The 21,048-nt window shown below is 43.8% G+C and overlaps 1 protein-coding gene across 1 annotated transcript in view; it reads left to right on the top strand.

The window, feature by feature from the left end:
* The first annotated feature begins 1,084 nt into the window (after positions 1–1,084).
* The window catches only part of LOC129838901 (protein O-mannosyl-transferase TMTC2-like), a 114,698-nt gene continuing 94,734 nt past the window's right edge, over positions 1,085–21,048 (top strand). The window contains exon 1 of the mRNA XM_055906165.1: positions 1,085–1,533. Coding sequence (XP_055762140.1) covers positions 1,451–1,533 — 83 coding nt within the window. The 5' untranslated portion in view covers positions 1,085–1,450. The remainder of the gene's footprint in view (positions 1,534–21,048) is intronic.

Below are 21,048 nucleotides of genomic sequence, written 5' to 3'. Positions count from 1 at the left end.
TCTCTCTAACCCTCTCTCTCCCTCTCTCTCCCTCTCTAACCCTCTCTCTCTCTCTCTAACCCTCTCCGGTGGGTATTACGGTCCTTACAGTCTCCCCTCCGTCTCGTGCCATCTGTTTTCCCTCTCTTTCGTTCTTCCCTCTCTCTTTCCTGGGCTGTGGTGGACTTACACGCACAGAGTTCCGACAGGAGGACAGGCCCGGGCCCAGCTGGTGCCCAGTGGGGCCTCGCCATTTGCAGCATGGTTTTCAAGCCACATGCTCGCCAGGATGAATCATATGCAACAACAACGCCTCACAATATTGATCCTCCTCCTCGCCGCAGGGTGTTACTACAGTTCATTAATCATCCTCTCTCTATCTATTCATCTACCACTCTTTTTCCCTCCCCCTTTAGCTCCCTCTTTATCTCTCATAGCTCTTTCTCGTGCTCTTCACCTTGTATTTACCTCTCTCTACCTCCCTCTCTCTTTCCCTTTTCTTCCTATCCATCTGTCTCTCTCCCGCTCTCTCTAGGGTTCCTCCCTATCTCTTGTAGCTCCACAGGCGCCACTCTATAACCAATTAATCAACGTTATGCATAAACATACAGTAAAACAGGATAATTTAATATAGGGGGTACATTGAGCAGAATCAACACTCTAGACTTTTGAACAGACTTCACCATTAAAGGGGGTTTGCAGGAGGTCAGACATCAACAGAGTGGGGCTTTGTCTGTTGTGGCGATAAGGCATAACTGGCATTAGTTAAAAGAGCCGTACATGCATGCTACAGCTTAGGCTATATAGAAATCACATATATAGGCTATATTTGCTTAAACATATTCAATATATCTCACAGTCAATCATTTTAATAGAAACATGACATTGGCATTGTTTTTGAATACATAGTTAGACAAAAAAAAGCTATTCCTATTTTACAAACTGGCAGCTATAGTATCTTTATATGACAGTGGGCTGGTTTATTTAGGCAGGCTAGTGCACTGAATATATGATTCATGAGGCAAGAGTGTGTTAAATAAATAGCCTACGTATTTTAGCACCTATCACCTCTCTCAATGCTACGAGCTCGACCATTGAGAGCGGAGGAGGGGCGTTGCACATGCTCACCGTCTCTAAAACCACACGCGGCTCCTACCAGTGAGTATCTGTGACGCGGATGAGGATGCAAGCACAGAGGACAGCGAAATAGCGAAATGCCGTCAGCTGTGCGCTAACCAGCAGGCATGCCGCCCTAGTTTCGTCTCAATATAGCTCTGACCCGATACGGCGCAAAATGGGTTAAAAGGAATATGGCCTGGATCGCGCAAACTTTCAGACACTTTGCTTTTACATGGGATTGGGTCTCTTAGTGTTACGGAGCGGCCAAATGAGGAGAGGAGACAATACAGAAACGGAAATTCGCATCTAGTATTTTTCTTGACTTTCCCCCACCCTATTCTCTTTTTAAGACATGATTACAGAGTTGGTGTGTAGCGCGGTGGCATTGGTCCTCTATCTCAACACACTGAACGCGGATTTCTGCTACGATGACAGGTATGACCTCCCGTAGAGCCGTACCTATGGCAACATCATCAGCTCCACTTGTCTGTCATCTTTACAGTCTCAAAATCCCCTCGGGTGCAAGCAGTTTCGCGAGGATCGCTGCGCGTCTGGGTGTTTGCATGTTCCATTGTCTATTCATGCTTATTTGTGTTATTCCATGAGAGCATTAGAGATAGAGAGTCATGGTTCACTCCCCTCAGAAAAGGTCACTTTGTTTAATGTAAATGCGATTCTACTTTGTTTAATGCAAATGCTTTCTCCTGTTGCATTGAACAAACAACCTACCCAAATAGGCTACAGAGGAGTTACTTGGTATTCCATTGTTAAAATCAATATACTGTCACTTACAATGACGCATGAAGTGACACAATAACAACAACGGGGATATGTAGGTTATGACTATAAGTTCATTATTATACATGTATGGTTCCTTCCTTTCTCTAATGTCGGAGTAACCAGGACATGCAGTGATGAAACGGGGACGGGAGCTTCTTTGTGTTGTCAGAGCACATCACTGACAGGAGGAGAGGGATACTAACACGCTTCTTGCCTGGTTGTAATAATGCTGCTCTCTCCGGGGAAAATATCAAATTTAAATTGAAAGACATGTTATAATTAGAATATATTTGTCGAGTGCAGCACGCTTGCATGGCTAGATATGTTGACACAATCCTGGAGTAGCCCATGCTTTCCAGGACTCATTGGAACGCTATTACCCAGAAACCAAGCGGAGAGAGCAATTCATTTGGATTGCAGAACGTTTGAGACTCCAATTTGGACATCCATCCACGATTCAGTGTAGCGTTAAATAGTCCAACTTTAGTTTTAGGCATTGGGGATTGTGATGAGAAATTAAAACAACAATAATCATGATCAGAATTGTAATTAGGCTGAAAAAATGATTGTAGCCTATACTGTACTTTAAGATGAGCAAGCCTTCAATCACATACTGGGGCGGCAGGTAGCCTAGTGGTTAGAGCGTTGGGCCAGTAACTGAAAGGTTGCTAGATTAAATCACTGAGTTGACAAGGTAAACATATGTCGTTCTGCCCCTGAACAAGGCAGTTAAGCCACTGTCTCTAGGCCATCATTGTAAATAAGAATTTGTTCTTAACTGACTTGCCTAGTTAAATAAAAAAATGACACACTAGTCTAAGTTTTTTTCCCACTGTTTCATGATTAAATCAATGTATATTTTTGGCTCATCATGGGACCCTTGCTACTGGGTGAACTAAAAGCAGCAGGACTCCTACAGATGTAGGATCTTAATTTGATCACCCTGTTGTTGCAGGAAATGTCATTCACAGTAGGAAAGGCTAACTAAAATGTGTAGTGTATTCAAAGTTTAAAAATACTTCTAAAGTTAGTAATTTACACTTTCAAATGTCAGACTTGATTTGCCCTGACTAAACATTTATAAACCATACAAAAATGTCCATTAATTATAATCAACACAATAATTCACATTTCCTGTTGCTGCAGGATTATTTTCCTGCTGTGAGAAACTGGTAAAATTAAAGTCCTACATCTGTATATGGGCATAAATTAGGAGGGCTCAGGGAATTCAGTGTAAAATCCCCAGAACAAATCGAGTTCTCTCTATTACAGCTCACACAGATAAATCATTGTTCCAAGTTCATACACATCATACCAACAGGTTTTGTCCCTTGCCGGCGACTCCCCACTAGAGAGTTAGGAGCAGTTGGGGGCTCTGGTTAGCTTTACTAACACCTCCTTGGGGTCACAGACCCTTCACTGGTTGTCAGTACTGCTCGTTGAACCCTATGTGCGGGTTGCACGGCCTACTCTGTTAGAGTAATGGAGTATCCCTGTATGTATGTATGTATGTATGTGTGTGTGTGTGTGTGTGTGTGTGTGTGTGTGTGTGTGTGTGTGTGTGTGTGTGTGTGTGTGTGTGTTTGTGTGTGTGTGTGTGTGTGTGTGTGTTTGTTTGTGCGCGTGCGTGCTTGTGTCTCATGTGCAGTGTGCAGACACTCATCGAGCAAAACCTAGACAAACGTGGGGCATGAGACTCCTTAACCCAGAGATGACCGAGCCTTGTGTGTGTGTGTGTGTGTGTGAATAAATGACGGAGAGAAAAAGAGAGAATGTGTTGGAGGGTCTGTCTGTCTATTTGTCTGTCTGTCAGTCCAGTTACTCTCACATTGCCGTACACTTTTCCAGGATACGAGTGACTGTCTATATGATTGCACAATTCTGAATGTAAAACCGAAGCCCTCTACCGAATCCCTCTACTGAAGCCTCTACTGAAGCCCCTCCTGAAGCCCTCTACTATGACTGCTTTCTATTACACTACCTGTATCTGACCATGTCACAGTGGAGTGAAGAAAGCCATCATGGCCCTCTCATGAGTTCATGACTAAGTGTCAGTGTCCTAGCCACAACTCCCTGTGAGTCCACTCAGTGTAAGTTCAGCGCTGGTGACCCTCTGTAACTATCAATGTCACTGTGATAATTTACACCCCTGGGAGAGAGAGAGACGGGGAGAGTGAAAGAGAGAGCGAGAGAGAGAGCGAGAGAGAGAAGGAGAGAGAGACAGACTACGTTCAGGCCCACTGCTCATGTATTGGGAAAGCTGAATACCAATCAGAATCCTGACCTCCATAGTCATCTATCAAATGGCTTCCTTTGACAGAGGTCAAGAGTCGCATGCTCCCTGGTCTCTCTCCTGATTGTTAGTGGAGAGAGCTGCATTCGTGTTTGTTAGGACAGGGCTGAAAAAAAGCAAGCACATCTGTCAAGTCTGCATTCTTGAGAAGACAGTCTTTGTATGTCTTCTTGACACTGTGCTGCTGTTCAGTTCTGTACAGGAGCGTTTTCTGTAGGCCGAAGGGGAGGAGGTGGAAATCACATGGTGGTTCTAGCTCAATGGGATGTTCTTGGTGCGTCTCTGTTTTCTCAATCACGTCACATGTTTTTCCTGGGCACAGGGCTGGCCCTATGTCAGCCAATGGTAATATCAATAAAAAGCCATGTGTTTGAAATGACAGGAGTTTTACTGGCACGGGGGAAGAACGCCAGCCAATCATTCTTCTACAAGGGAAAATTGAGCTCAATTAGTATTGTGAGTATTCTGGTGTTCCGGAGCCATTCTGAATGGTTTCCCTACAAACTAGATCAGGGACAGAACATAACAAATACATTTGTATGTTGAGTTTTTGTTCTGTTGTCATTTATGAGGAAGGCCTTCCAGTACAAGAAGGAGGCAGGGGGGTGTCTCAACAGGAGTAGATTGATAGCTTCAGGGCTGAGTTCATAGATTAGGAAATTAATTTGTTGTGAACTCTGAACTCTCCCCTGAAAGCTCTTGCAAAACGCATCATACTGTGGCACTTCCTGTATTTTGAAAGTTCTAGATCTTGAAAACTTGATCGCTGACATGCAACACATCTTGGGACTGTATCAACAGGGGACTAATTAAACAAATACCAAAATATAGTTTTTGAGTGGTATTTTCCTTTAACAAACAACATTTGACCTGCGTGGCTTTTAAATGGCATCACTAACAGACTGATCAAGTGGTATGTGTCTGAGGAATACGATAGTAGAGGAATAGGATGCAGTCCTATTGACACCAAAGGTGCAAGTGTGAATTGTTCTCCATAGACAAATGAAGCGTCTTCAGGAAGCATCCTGAAATGGAATGTCTAAGTGACTTTTAGTATTCCTAGTGATGTATCACCACACATCTGTGATCCCAATCGCGTCAGACCCCCCCCCCCCCATGTAACCCAGAAATGCATTGTAGGTCCTTGGGGACTTGTAAGGAAAACATCCCCCACGCTTCTTTCAGAGGAGCAAAACAATTCAATCTGTGGGGAGTCGGGTGATGGCTGGGAGTAGTTTGGTGTGGCTTAACTGTGACAGAAATGGTTTCCATATGCACATCCACATGCATTTGGAAATTCTGATCCATATTGTATGTCGGAATCCCTCTCTAACTGTTGTATCGTTGCCTCATGACCCCTTATTGGTGTGCGCTCCAATGAGTTAAGTCAGCCTCAATGATTGATTGAAGCACTGTCTCAGGGAACAACAGAGGCATCGATGGGCCACACGCGCCGTCATCTCCCAGCACAGTTGGGCTTTTAATTACGCAATTAATGACTCAACGTTGCTTACTATGGAGCCCCTGGAATCAACGGGAGCTTTGTCATGGAATCAACTCCAACACTAGGGAAGTCCTACTCTCACTCCCTCTTAAAAGTGCCAACCGTCGTAGTTACGTCCATCGTAGCCCAGTCAGGGAAGGAAGTGGTGTTTCGTGAGGGCATTGTTGTGTCGGTGAGTGAGGTTTACTTTAAATTTATCAGTGCCCATTGAAAAAAACGCAAAGGGCATGAGAGTTATTTTCATCAAAACAGGGATGTCTGAACTTGGTGTTCGCTCTGTAACTTTGTACAGTTAGACTACCGGGTTTGTGTCTCTGTTGCTTTCTAAAGCAGGATACATTTGCCATTGATTTGCCTCAACTGGTTGTTTGGAAAAGCCGTTCAATAACCTTAATGGCACTAAGGGTCAGGAGTATTATTGATGAGTGTGACGGTTGCAGATGCCTATTGATGAGTGTGACGGTTGAAGCAGCCTATTGATGAGTGTGACGGTTGCAGATGCCTATTGATGAGTGTGACGGTTGAAGCTGCCTATTGATGAGTGTGACGGTTGAAGCTGCCTATTGATGAGTGTGACCCGTTGAAGCTGCCTATTGATGAGTGTGACGGTTGAAGCAGCCTATTGATGAGTGTGATGGTTGAAGCAGCCTATTGATGAGTGTGATGGTTGAAGCTGTCTATTGATAAGTGTGACCCGTTGAAGCTGCCTATTGATGAGTGTGACCCGTTGAAGCTGCCTATTGATGAGTGTGATGGTTGAAGCTGCCTATTGATAAGTGTGACGGTTGAAGCAGCCTACTGATGAGTGTGATGGTTGAAGCTGCCGATTGATGAGTGTGACGGTTGCAGCTGCCTATTGATGAGTGTGACGGTTGAAGCTGCCTATTGATGAGTGTGACGGTTGAAGCTGCCTATTGATAAGTGTGAAGGTTGAAGCTGCCTATTGATGAGTGTGACGGTTGAAGCTGCCTATTGATGAGTGTGACCCGTTGAAGCTGCCTATTGATGAGTGTGACCCGTTGAAGCTGCCTATTGATGAGTGTGACGGTTGAAGCTGCCTATTGATAAGTGTGACGGTTGAAGCAGCCTATTGATGAGTGTGATGGTTGAAGCTGCCTATTGATGAGTGTGACGGTTGAAGCTGCCTATTGATGAGTGTGACGGTTGAAGCTGCCTATTGATGAGGGTGATGGTTGCAGCTGCCTATTGATGAGTGTGACGGTTGAAGCTGCCTATTGATGAGTGTGACGTTTGAAGCAGCCTATTGATGAGTGTGACGGTTGAAGCTGCCTATTGATGAGTGTGATGGTTGAAGCTGCCTATTGATGAGTGTGATGGTTGAAGCTGCCTATTGATGAGTGTGACGGTTAAAGCTGCCTATTGATGAGTGTGACGGTTGAAGCTGCCTATTGATGAGTGTGACGGTTGAAGCTGCCTATTGATGAGTATGACGGTTGAAGCAGCCTATTGATGAGTGTGATGGTTGAAGCTGCCTATTGATGAGTGTGACGGTTAAAGCTGCCTATTGATGAGTGTGACGGTTGAAGCTGCCTATTGATGAGTGTGACCCGTTGAAGCTGCCTATTGATGAGTGTGACGGTTGAAGCTGCCTATTGATGAGTGTGACGGTTGAAGCTGCCTATTGATGAGTGTGATGGTTGAAGCTGCCTATTGATGAGTGTGACGGTTGAAGCTGCCTATTGATGAGTGTGACGGTTGAAGCTGCCTATTGATGAGTGTGACGGTTGAAGCTGCCTATTGATGAGTGTGACAGTTGAAGCTGCCTATTGATGAGTGTGATGGTTGAAGCTGCCTATTGATGAGTGTGATGGTTGAAGCTGCCTATTGATGAGTGTGACGGTTAAAGCTGCCTATTGATGAGTGTGACGGTTGAAGCTGCCTATTGATGAGTGTGACGGTTGAAGCTTTCTATTGATGAGTATGACGGTTGAAGCAGCCTATTGATGAGTGTGATGGTTGAAGCTGCCTATTGATAAGTGTGATGGTTGAAGCAGCCTATTGATGAGTGTGACGGTTGAAGCTGCCTATTGATGAGTGTGACGGTTAAAGCTGCCTATTGATGAGTGTGACGGTTGAAGCTGCCTATTGATGAGTGTGATGGTTGAAGCTGCCTATTGATGAGTATGACGGTTGAAGCAGCCTATTGATGAGTGTGATGGTTGAAGCTGCCTATTGATAAGTGTGATGGTTGAAGCAGCCTATTGATGAGTGTGATGGTTGAAGCTGCCTATTGATTAGAGTGACGGTTGAAGCTGCCTATTGATGAGTGTGACGATTGAAGCTGCCTATTGATAAGTGTGATGGTTGAAGCAGCCTATTGATGAGTGTGACGGTTGAAGCTGCCTATTGATAAGTGTGATGGTTGAAGCAGCCTATTGATGAGTGTGACGGTTGAAGCAGCCTATTGATGAGTGTGACGGTTGAAGCTGCCTATTGATGAGTGTGATGGTTGCAGCAGCCTATTGATAAGTGTGATGGTTGAAGCAGCCTATTGATGAGTGTGATGGTTGCAGCTGCCTATTGATGAGTGTGATGGTTGCAGCTGCCTATTGATAAGTGTGATGGTTGCAGCAGCCTATTGATAAGTGTGACGGTTGAAGCAGCCTATTGATGAGTGTGACGGTTGAAGCTGCCTATTGATGAGTGTGACAGTTGAAGCAGCCTATTGATGAGTGTGATGGTTGAAGCTGCCTATTGATGAGTGTGACGGTTGAAGCTGCCTATTGATCAGTGTGATGGTTGAAGCTGCCTATTGATGAGTGTGATGATTGAAGCTGCCTATTGATGAGTGTGACGGTTGAAGCTGCCTATTGATGAGTGTGACGGTTGAAGCAGCCTATTGATAAGTGTGACGGTTGAAGCAGCCTATTGATGAGTGTGACCGTTGAAGCTGCCTATTGATGAGTGTGACCCGTTGAAGCAGCCTATTGATGAGTGTGACGGTTGAAGCTGCCTATTGATGAGTGTGACAGTTGAAGCAGCCTATTGATGAGTGTGATGGTTGAAGCTGCCTATTGATGAGTGTGACGGTTGAAGCTGCCTATTGATCAGTGTGATGGTTGAAGCTGCCTATTGATGAGTGTGACCCGTTGAAGCTGCCTATTGATGAGTGTGACGGTTGAAGCTGCCTATTGATGAGTGTGACGGTTGAAGCTGCCTATTGATGAGTGTGATGGTTGAAGCTGCCTATTGATGAGTGTGACGGTTGAAGCTGCCTATTGATGAGTGTGACGGTTGAAGCTGCCTATTGATGAGTGTGACGGTTGAAGCTGCCTATTGATGAGTATGACGGTTGAAGCAGCCTATTGATGAGTGTGATGGTTGAAGCTGCCTATTGATAAGTGTGATGGTTGAAGCAGCCTATTGATGAGTGTGATGGTTGAAGCTGCCTATTGATGAGTGTGACGGTTGAAGCTGCCTATTGATGAGTGTGACCCGTTGAAGCTGCCTATTGATGAGTGTGACGGGTGAAGCTGCCTATTGATAAGTGTGATGGTTGAAGCAGCCTATTGATGAGTGTGACGGTTGAAGCTGCCTATTGATGAGTGTGACAGTTGAAGCAGCCTATTGATGAGTGTGATGGTTGAAGCTGCCTATTGATGAGTGTGACGGTTGAAGCTGCCTATTGATCAGTGTGATGGTTGAAGCTGCCTATTGATGAGTGTGATGGTTGAAGCTGCCTATTGATGAGTGTGACGGTTGAAGCTGCCTATTGATGAGTGTGACGGTTGAAGCTGCCTATTGATGAGTGTGACGGTTGAAGCTGCCTATTGATGAGTGTGACGGTTGAAGCAGCCTATTGATAAGTGTGACGGTTGAAGCAGCCTATTGATGAGTGTGACCGTTGAAGCTGCCTATTGATGAGTGTGACCCGTTGAAGCTGCCTATTGATGAGTGTGACGGTTGAAGCTGCCTATTGATGAGTGTGACGGTTGCAGCTGCCTATTGATGAGTGTGACCGTTGAAGCTGCCTATTGATGAGTGTGACCCGTTGAAGCTGCCTATTGATGAGTGTGACGGTTGAAGCTGCCTATTGATGAGTGTGACGGTTGAAGCTGCCTATTGATGACTGTGACGGTTGAAGCTGCCTATTGATGAGTGTGACGTTTGAAGCAGCCTATTGATGAGTGTGACGGTTGAAGCTGCCTATTGATGAGTGTGACGGTTGAAGCTGCCTATTGATGAGTGTGATGGTTGAAGCTGCCTATTGATGAGTGTGATGGTTGAAGCAGCCTATTGATAAGTTTGACCGTTGCAGCTGCCTATTGATAAGTGTGACCGTTGAAGCTGCCTATTGATGAGTTTGACGGTTGAAGCTGCCTATTGATAAGTGTGACCGTTGAAGCTGCCTATTGATGAGTTTGACGGTTGAAGCTGCCTATTGATAAGTGTGACCGTTGAAGCTGCCTATTGATAAGTGCATGAATCTATAGGGTTGCTGCCTAAGTATGCTATGAATTTCAAGAACGTACGTCTTTTGCAAGGCCTTTCAAACAGCCTGTTTTGTTCAGCGTTTATATGCCTTTTTTGTTGTGACAATATAAACAGAAGCCTACTTGTTCATTTTTAGGAGAGGGGGTTGGGTGAATGCTGCCGATATAAGCCAAACAGCAAAATTCCCATTAGAGAAACCACAATACTCATAAACTCATGTTCTTGCAGAAGAGACACCTCTCACACCCAACACTGTCTTTGAAATGTCAGATCTGGTCTCAGTTACAGATGATCTATGTTTTGTGTCGCCAGCTCCTCCTTAACTCATTGCTCATTGTCGCCCTGGTAAGGTTGTGGTTCATCATAGAAAAACGATGCCCAGAGTGAGTTTTTGTGCCCCCAGTAGAGTTATAACCGGACGCTGGGAGCTAATACTTTTTTGGAGCGATGAGTAAGTGTTGTTTTAGTAAGTATTGGTATAGTAAATATTGGTTTAGGACTATTGGTTTAGTAAGTGTTGTTTTAGTAAGTATTGGTTTAGTAAATAATGGTTTAGTAAACTCTGGTTTAGGACTATTGGTTTAGGAGTATTGGTTTAGGAGTATTGGTTTAGGAGTATTGGTCTAGGACTATTGGATTAGGAGTATTGGTTTAGTAAGTGTTAGTTTAGTAAGTATTGGTTTAGTCAGTATTGGTTTAGTAAATATTGGTTTAGGACTATTGGTTTAGGAGTATTGGTTTAGGAGTATTGGTTTAGGAGTATTGGTTTAGTAAAAATTGGTTTAGGAGTATTGGTTTAGTTAGTATTGGTTTAGGAGTATTGGTTTAGGAGTATTGGTTTAGGAGTATTGGTTTAGTAAGTATTGCTTTAGTAAGTATTGCTTTAGTAAATATTGGTTTAGGAGTATTGGTTTAGGAGTATTGGTTTAGGAGTATTGATTTAGTAAGTATTGGTTTAGGAGTATTGGTTTAGTAAATATTGGTTTAGGACTATTGGTTTAGTAAGTATTGGTTTAGGAGTATTGGTTTAGGACTATTGGTTTAGGAGTATTGGTTTAGTAAGTGTTGGTTTAGGAGTATTGGTTTAGGAGTATTGGTTTAGGAGTATTGGTTTAGGACTATTGGTTTAGTAAGTATTGGTTTAGGAGTATTGGTTTAGGAGTATTGGTTTAGTAAATATTGGTTTAGGAGTATTGGTTTAGTAAGTATTGGTTTAGGAGTATTGGTTTAGGAGTATTGGTTTAGGAGTATTGGTTTAGGAGTATTGGTTTAGTAAGTATTGGTTTAGGAGTATTGGTTTAGTAAGTATTGGTTTAGGAGTATTGGTGTAGGAGTATTGGTTTAGTAAGTATTGGTTTAGGAGTATTGGTTTAGGAGTATTGGTTTAGTAAATATTGGTTTAGGACTATTGGTTTAGTAAGTATTGGTTTAGGAGTATTGGTTTAGGAGTATTGGTTTAGTAAATATTGGTTTAGGACTATTGGTTTAGTAAGTATTGGTTTAGGAGTATTGGTTTAGGAGTATTGGTTTAGGAGTATTGGTTTAGGAGTATTGGTTTAGTAAGTATTGGTTTAGGAGTATTGGTTTAGTAAGTATTGGTTTAGGAGTATTGGTGTAGGAGTATTGGTTTAGTAAGTATTGGTTTAGGAGTATTGGTTTAGTAAGTATTGGTTTAGGAGTATTGGTTTAGTAAGTATTGGTTTAGGAGTATTGGTTTAGGAGTATTGGTTTAGTAAGTATTAGTTTAGGAGTATTGGTTTAGTAAGTATTAGTTTAGGAGTATCAAAGTTACTTCATGAGTATTTAGTGAGTGAGAGGGCAAGTAAGTGAGCGTCCTTGTTAGTAGTTTGGCGACTGAGGGAGTAGGGAAGGGAGTGTTTACGATGGGTAATTTGAGATGGTTTGGAGGCGAGGAGAGTTTCAACCACACCAGAGTACTACGTCAGGGATTATATGTTTTTTGGAGGGAAAGCAGGCGGGCCTGATAAAGTGTGGTTATGGTGGTGAAAAACCCTCAGACTGTATGGCTATGATGGTGACGCGTTGCCATGGCTATAGCCATGCGTGTGGATATAGTAAAAAAGGCTGGCTTCTAGCCTTAGGCCTTAAATGTACTATCCCTTTGTTATAGAATTACAACACATGTTTTTTAATTCATTGCTTTTCAAAAAGTTTTTCTCATTGATGTCTGTGTATGTACACTCTGGGAGTTGGGGGGGGGGGGGGCAATAAAACAATAGGGGTAAGGCAGGGAACGAAAAGGACTAGAAGCCTTGATTACTTGCAGATTTACACTCGTAAGCTCTTAGCGGACAGATTTTCTGGGAAGTGTCAGCAAATTCAGAAGATGTTTTTCAGCCTGAAACATTATGAAAGATCATTTCGGGGCTTAAACATTTTGGATAAGTGTGGTAAAGGAGTGAATTAGAGTTACGTTAATATCAGGCTAGAAAACAAATTCCTGTAAAAGACAGATTTTAGAGAATGGTAGATCAGTTTTATTTGAACAGGAGCTGTACTGTATTATTGATGCTGTTTGAGTTACGCTGCCGTAACACCTCAAGCCTCCCACTGTTGCAGTTACTTGAGGTAATTACTCACATCCAACGAACACATCCAGGGAATCTTTTATGACTCGACTTTGTGTGTGATGGGATTGAAGGTGGACATAAGAAGGAGATGAAGAGAGTCCTTGCTGTTATAAGAAACAGGCTTGGTGGAAGAAAGTTCTTCTGACAAGGCCTCCAGTACATTCTGTTTGGTTTCAAACTAGGTCTACGTGAGATGTTGATGTTCCTAAAGTTCACATCAGCCGTGACGTTCACAGCTGAAGGTTCCCTCCCACACAGAGACATGGCTGCCTGGCAGACCGCTGCAGTGATACACGGGGTTATAGAGGTCATTCAGGGTTCGGGAGACTGGGTGGGTGGTTGTGGGAAACATTATGTCTTCTCACTTTTAGGCCTTTTTAGTGATAGTATATATTATATATAAGAAGCCCTGAAGCATTGCATATTTAGATGAATCCTGACCTGAATATTAACAGGTTTGAAACTGCATACAGCCAGACAACCACATTCAATCCGGTATCACAAAGTTGTTTCTGATCTTCTGATCTGTTTCTGATCTGGGTCTAGATGTTTTAGTTTGTTCACACTATGGTTACTAAAACCCAACCACCACAAATTGCTCCCCCTCTGTACATTGCATATAATGTACACAATGAATATAATGCACAGTAAGAGTTCACAGACCCTTTTCTCCTGGGCCCCAGGCTAGGCACACATGGGGAGGAGATGGGCTCGTTTATTTTGAGGAGGTCTTTCCTCATGCCGTTAAACCCCAGTGGTGCGTGAGGATGGGTAAGGTCCCTGGTAACCCTTGGCTGGCCCTTATACCCACAGGGCGCGGCAGACCCACCCGTCTGCCAAGACCGCCATCCCACCACATTCCCAGTACACACAACCTACACATCTATGTGTACATTCAACAGTGGTAACCATGGACAACCGGACCCTGTGATTGTCAACAGCTCAACAACGCACGCGATTCCCTCCACGGTCAGTCATGTGACCAATATGTTCCAATCAAAGTGGTTCCTGGTCTCACTTGAAGGTCAAAGGGTGAAACGCCCATAATTGGATATAATAGACCAGCTCCTTGTAGTGACTAGCTGATGCAGGTGATGTCTGGTTAACCACAAACTTTACTCTTATCCTCTCCTAATAGATGCAAGCCATATACTGTACAACTACATGCAGAAGCCTGCAGAAGCCTACATGCCGAAGCCTACATGCAGAATTTCTACCACGTAGCATTTAAGCTCTCCTGTAAGCAATGCTCCCTGTTCTGGTATTGCATTACACATTGGATCTGGCATCCACTTTCTCCCCTTTAACTACAAGGTGGACTTCAAATTAAAAAAAACACAGCATTGGGGGCGTAATTTAACACGAGAAGCGATCCAGAGATCACATGCCGGTCCCCGCAGTGGCCCCCATTTCTCTCCCTTTGTAATCGATAGTTGTTCTGTATCGTCTTTCAGCGACAGTGGCTTTTTTCCTCGCTGAACGACCAGGCAGAACAGAAAATCAAACACTTTCTCTCTCCGGGCTTGACAAAGTTTCATATTACTCTGTCTCTCTGGCTAGTGTCAGATCCTGGGCTGCGTGGAGCAGTGAGGAGGAGGGCCACGTGGGCTGTGAAACTTTTCTCGGTGGCGTAGATGCTGTCATTAGTCTACGGTGCAAATGACAGGGTAGAGAGAGGGGACTCGACGCTCGCCTCTGCGGTTCCTGTGATCTGCGATATGTGAATATGGGAGGTTGATGGCGGGTTATGTGGGTGTGGGATTAGGAGCAGCTGAAACAAATGCCTGCTGTTTGAGTCACGCTGCTCAATCACTGCAGAGGTAGCACAGATCTAGGATCAGCTAAGGCTCCCGAATTCAAGCGTTACTGTATATTATATTGCAGCTTTAAACTCAGCCTTTTGCGAGGAGCCTAATGCACCCTTTTCAGTCATTTGTCTCTCTGAAGACAGAGTGGAGTATCATATACGTACAGATCATTGTGGGAAGATTCTGCTTACGTGAGAGAGAAATATTTAGGCTACTCCTTGTATGGTGTGATACATGAAGATAAGCTCAGTGGTTCTCAGCAAGGAGGGAATATAACGCTCACCTACAGTTATTCCTCATGTTCGAAAAGACACAGAGGTCATGGAGTGGAAAATGAATTCCTGTGAGACAGATAGTAGCGAATGGTTGATCAGTTTTATTTGAACAGGAGCTGTGCTACATTATAGATGCTGTTTGAGTTACGCTGCCGTAACACCTCAAGCCTCCCACTGTTGCAGTTACGTGAGGTAATTACTCACATCCAAAGAAGCTCCAGCTTTGGACGTAAAAATACAAGAAGAGGCAACCCTAAAAGATATAGGAAAATGTGAATTATTCATTCACGTTTCCAAGTAGATTTTTATTTAGCCAAAAGAGTTAATGCAGCGAGGCAATTCATTATATGTATATGCCTTACCAGTGAACTCTGTTGAGTCACTCTGCTCAATCACTGCAGAGGTAGAAATTGCCCTTAAGTTGAGCACAGATCTAGGATCAGCCAAGGCTCCCCGAATTCAAGCGTTAACAATTAGAGATGCACTCGGCCATTTTCTGGTTGCTAAAATTCGAATAATTGGCCAAATTTCAGTTTATGTGACTAAACAAGCAAGTCTTGTGTAGAGAATCATTGCACCATCTAAACCGCTCTGAAATATATTTTCCATAACCAAAAATGTAGTATTTTCAGCTGTTTGAAGCTGGTGCACAAAACCCAAAATAAAAGAGGCAAAAAGTAGAGTTAAGAACGGGAAGCATAGAAATAGCGCACATAGAACATACATTCCACATCTTATACTTGCTTTCAATGAGAATGACAGATCTATAACACACCTTTATAACACACGTTTCCTAGTAGCTTTTTATTTAGCCAAAAGAGTTAATGCAGTAAGGCAATTCATTCTATGTATACGCCTTCCAAGTGAACTCTGTTGATAACGGCTGTAGGTAATTGTGCTTTTCACAGCTCTATCTGCCTCTAATGTCATTATAAGAAGGATAAAATAAGCAGCAACGCTCCACAGACTACAGAGTGCTGCGGAACGCTAAACTGCAATGTAATAAAACGTTTTATAGCGCTTTTTCTTCTTCTAGGTATTTGGAGGGGATATGAGAGAATGGTGAAGCGCCCGGGCTTTAAACGACAGTCTAACGGTAGAACCAGCTGCTTTATGAAACCAATAGAGAAACTGATGGAGATTCATTAGGCCTGGTCCATGCACTGAACCTCAACCATACATGGCACCGGTCAGATCCAGTTCCATGCACGGTCAACTGAGCCCACCCTTCTCACCGCTCGTAAAATACACAATTATACTGTAATAAAGGCCCTTTTCAGGTCAGGAGAGAAGCCATTTTGGAATGCCTCGTGTGTGGGGAGAATGGGTTTGTGCTTTGCACCTAGTTAAAACCGGAGAGGGTTGGAATAAGCGAGGTGGTGCTTTTGAGGTTTCGGGGGTCTGAAGGGGATCCAATGACGGCCTTATTGGAGACCTGGGTAGACATAGGTATCCTTACAGTGTGTAATGTATTGAAATGTAGAGAGGAGAAGGGATGTAACCTCTATCAGTGAAGTCTGCTGTGAGAGGAGAGAGTGCTGTAACCTCTATCAGTGAAGTCTGCTGTGAGAGGAGAGAGGGCTGTAACCTCTATCAGTGAAGTCTGCTGTGAGAGGAGAGAGGGCTGTAACCTCTATCAGTGAAGTCTGCTGTGAAAGGAGAGAGGGCTGTAACCTCTATCAGTGAAGTGTATGGTGAGAGGAGAGAGGGATGTAACCTCTATCAGTGAAGTCTGCTGTGAGAGGAGAGAGGGCTGTAACCTCTATCAGTGAAGTATGCTGTGAGAGGAGAGAGGGCTGTAACCTCTATCAGTGAAGTCTGCTGTGAGAGGAGAGAGGGCTGTAACCTCTATCAGTGAAGTCTGCTGTGAGAGGAGAGAGGGCTGTAACCTCTATCAGTGAAGTCTGCTGTGAGAGGAGAGAGGGCTGTAACCTCTATCAGTGAAGTGTATGGTGAGAGGAGAGAGGGCTGTAACCTCTATCAGTGAAGTCTGCTGTGAGAGGAGAGAGGGCTGTAACCTCTATCAGTGAAGTCTGCTGTGAGAGGAGAGAGGGCTGTAACCTCTATCAGTGAAGTCTGCTGTGAGAGGAGAGAGGGCTGTAACCTCTATCAGTGAAGTCTTTTGTGAGAGGAGAGAGGGCTGTAACCTCTATCAGTGAAGTCTGCTGTGAGAGGAGAGAGGGCTGTAACCTCTATCAGTGAAGTCTGCTGTGAGAGGAGAGAGGGCTGTAACCTCTATCAGTGAAGTCTGCTGTGAGAGGAGAGAGGGCTGTAACCTCTATCAGTGAAGTCTGCTGTGAGAGGAGAGAGGGCTGTAACCTCTATCAGTGAAGTGTATGGTGAGAGGAGAGAGGGCTGTAACCTCTATCAGTGAAGTGTATGGTGAGAGGAGAGAGGGCTGTAACCTCTATCAGTGAAGTGTGATGTGAGAGGAGAGAGGGCTGTAACCTCTATCAGTGAAGTGTATGGTGAGAGGAGAGAGGGCTGTAACCTCTATCAGTGAAGTGTATGGTGAGAGGAGAGAGGGCTGTAACCTCTATCAGTGAAGTCTGCTGTGAGAGGAGAGAGGGCTGTAACCTCTATCAGTGAAGTGTGATGTAAGAGGAGAGAGGGCTGTAACCTCTATCAGTGAAGCATATGGTGAGAGGAGAGAGGGCTGTAACCTCTATCAGTGAAGCATATGGTGAGAGGAGAGAGGGCTGTAACCTCTATCAGTGAAGTCTGCTGTGAGAGGAGAGAGGTCTGTAACCTCTATCAGTGAAGTCTGCAGTGAGAGGAGAGAGGGCTGTAACCTCTATCAGTGAAGTCTGCTGTGAGAGGAGAGAGGGCTGTAACCTCTATCAGTGAAGCGTGATGTGAGAGGAGAGAGGGCTGTAACCTCTATCAGTGAAGCGTGATATGTGTGTTTATGATCCCATCTTGCCCAGGTACAGTATATTGATATCATAGGCTCAGATAGAAAAGGGATCCCATGCATGCACCCTTCATTATTGGAGTGATTTGGCAGTACTAATTTAATCTCAGTTCGACTGGGCAAATATACTAAAGTAACCCAAGACCAGCACGGTTAGTAACCACAGATGAAATACACCAGCCAACGAACCCCAGAAAACAGTCATTCGTGATCAAGCATTCTCTCCATTGTGTTTCCCAAACCCTGTTCAGCCCTATGGGATTTTGAATGGGCAGTAGCCACACCAGCTTATATATCACCCCCCTATTAAAAATGATTTACAATGTGTTACCCCATCTTTAGGGATGGGATAGTCTTTCTGCCTGTTCCTGTTTCCTCCAGATAAGCCCCTGGTAACTGTGGTAGGGGCCGGAGGTCCACAGCTGACATCATACACTAGATCACACAGATAGGTCAAGTAAAGAGGGTCATAAAGCCAAAATAAAGCTGTCTGTTGTGAGATTCTGGATGCTATTTGGGGAGCGATGACAGTGGTTATTTTATGACGGGAGGGGACAGTGATTATAGATGATGAAGGGAGGTTAACATCACCAACACCAGAACTGGGATCCACCGTTATGATTCATCGTTCTTTGTTTGATGTGAGGAGGTTTGCCTGCATTGTGTCACCTGCCCAACGTTCCCTCTAAGCTTCCCGAGAGCTGCATGTGGCCAGCTGTGCACATTTGTTCATATTCTTTGCTAGTTAGTGAATTACTAGCCCAGTTATTCTAGTCAACAATGGGGGAGGGGTTGCACCCTACAAGAGCACAACACGTGTGCATTTATAGAAATTGTTGTAAAGCTAGTCAAGTAAATAGCTTTTTTTATGTCTTAAAGAGGCAGTGTTGTATTTTGAGATGGTCTTGAATAAGCTAAGTAGCCAATATGCAGAGGGTAGCATCATTTGTCTGATTCTCTGTAATAATGGTATGGGAATAATAAAACATTTTATTTTGTAAAGTGGTTTCTTGCATCAAACAACATTTTCATTCACCTCCACTTCTGAATGATAGTGGATAAACAGGTTAATGTCAAGCCCTGCATATTTAAAAAACAAATGTAGACCTACATTGAACACCACACATTGGCTGTTACTGTAGGCTGAATGATAGAACAGCTATTTCCATGTTAAATGTTATGGGATGCATTTTCTCCATTGTTTTTGATGGTAGACCACTCTGATAGGCCTACATTATTATCAAATAGCCACAGTAGCCTACATAGCCACTGTTATAACTGTAACTTAAAGCAGGTACAGCCTCAGTGTTCACAGTAAACGCTCGCAGAAGTTGCACAGAATTTTCACCATGTTCAAGTTTGCACTCAGTAGACGTGAAATTTGCTCAGTGCAGAATTTTTTTAAAGGGAGCATTGCATCTGCCCCATTGACAATTGTAATGTCCTCCTCCAAAATCATATCTGTGCTTTTCGGCTGATGCTATCATCACACCCTATTATGTCCAGAATGCAATGGGAAAACCTGCTCAGTGTGCAGTTCACTGATCTTCAACAGACTAACATAACTATCCATTAAGCGCTGCTCAGTACTGCCCTCATCATGGGTTCAGTGGCATCAACCACCACTTTCCCCTGGGTTAGCCCTAGTGATTCCCTGATCACTGGCCCTGATTGGAGGGATGCTTTAACCGCTATGCTACCTGGGGATGGTCAAGATAAGGGGATCTGATTTAGAAATAAACACACGTAGTTGCCGTGATACACACTGTGGTTGCCATGACAGTCACGGTGAACCTGATTGCTCTGATAAATAGACTCTGAATTGGATAATGGGGTGGTTTCCCTCAGATTGTCTCAGTCAGATGAACGGGCGGCGACGTTGGTATCTCTCCCGGGCTACTGGGGATGTAATTAATTTCACCTCTTTTTGATATTCACGGGTGGGTGGCTATGGGCGAGGTATTATTGTGATCCGTGATGACAGTAGTCATTGCTTTTTCTATATTTTATATGTCATGAACAGATTCAGCATCACAAACAGATTTATCTCTGACGTTTTAGTTGTTCTGCTCTGAATCTCCCTGAATGATGCATTTCTACTGTTTGATAAGAACACAGGCAGTTGGTATTCAGAGGGCTGTTCTGTGTGTCTGCTTTTTGATTAGAAAATGTACAGCTTGAATACCAGCTCTGTTGTCCCTTGCTTTAAAAGAAATAGGCCGCTTTTGGTTTCAATTTAGTGTTATGTTGGAGTGTAATGCTGTAAATGTTGATTTGGTGGCTTTTTTAACCTGCCAATAAAGACAATATAAGGGAAAACACTGTTTTATACAAAGCAGATGCCAGATTACGATGCATCTCTTCCTTTTTGATAAAAACAGACACAGTTATTTATAGCACTCAGCAGATCGGTTTTGGCACGAGACGGCACTAACTCAACACACCAAGCAGGTGAGGCTGCGTTTCAACCGAATCAGCAAAGATGCTTTCTCCCAGGCTGGCTCACTACTCATCACCGTGGAAACCCAGAGTACATCCGTTACCCGGGGGAGCAGCCGACTGAGGCCAGACGATTTAATCTACACTCAGTCTCCTCTCCTGTTTTTTCTGCATCAACAGCACTTATTGACCGCGTTAACTGCGGGAAAGACAAAAAAGCCACGTGACATCCCTGCGATCTCCATTCAGAGAGAGGAAGGGGTTGGTAGTTTGCCGGTAATGACATTACCTTTCCCACTTTCTCACCCACTCTCTGCCTTTGTCAGAAGGCTTTATGGAGGCTTCATGGTGTGTCTGGTCAATAACATTGATCATACCGTGCTGTGCTCACAGGGGAGTCGAGCACAGAACAGGTTGATCTATTTCTGTTTCTGTAAAGTGTCCAATTCTTCTCTGATGCTTCTCTATCAGTGGTGCTATTAGTAGACCTAGCTGGTGTTTTTCACAGTGCCTTGACAAAACTGTGAATCACATGTCTTAACCAAATAATACCTAGTCCCACTTGTAAAACAAACTGTCATTTGTAACTAAGTCCTTCATAAATACACAACAATGTCTTCTCTGATTACTGTATTATGTAATATCTAGTTGCCCCCTTGGCCCGTTTCAGAGGGAGTATTGTACAGTTTTACTACTCTATATGATGTGTTTTATGGTTTTATAATGCTATATTCCCAGAGCGTTTAAAGCGGGCCTATATTTTTGGAACACCCGTTGAGAGTTTGACAAACTCGGTTAATATTAAACCCCCCTGTGGGGGTATAGATTCAACATCCATTACGCTGAGTTCTGACGCCGTAATAATTTATTAGTCTCAGACTCTTTAATCAA

Source organism: Salvelinus fontinalis, chromosome 39 (assembly GCF_029448725.1).
Source record: "Salvelinus fontinalis isolate EN_2023a chromosome 39, ASM2944872v1, whole genome shotgun sequence".
Classification (NCBI taxonomy): Eukaryota; Metazoa; Chordata; class Actinopteri; order Salmoniformes; family Salmonidae; genus Salvelinus; species Salvelinus fontinalis.
Note: the sequence above shows the minus strand (reverse complement) of the source record. Positions and strands in the feature narration are given on the sequence as shown.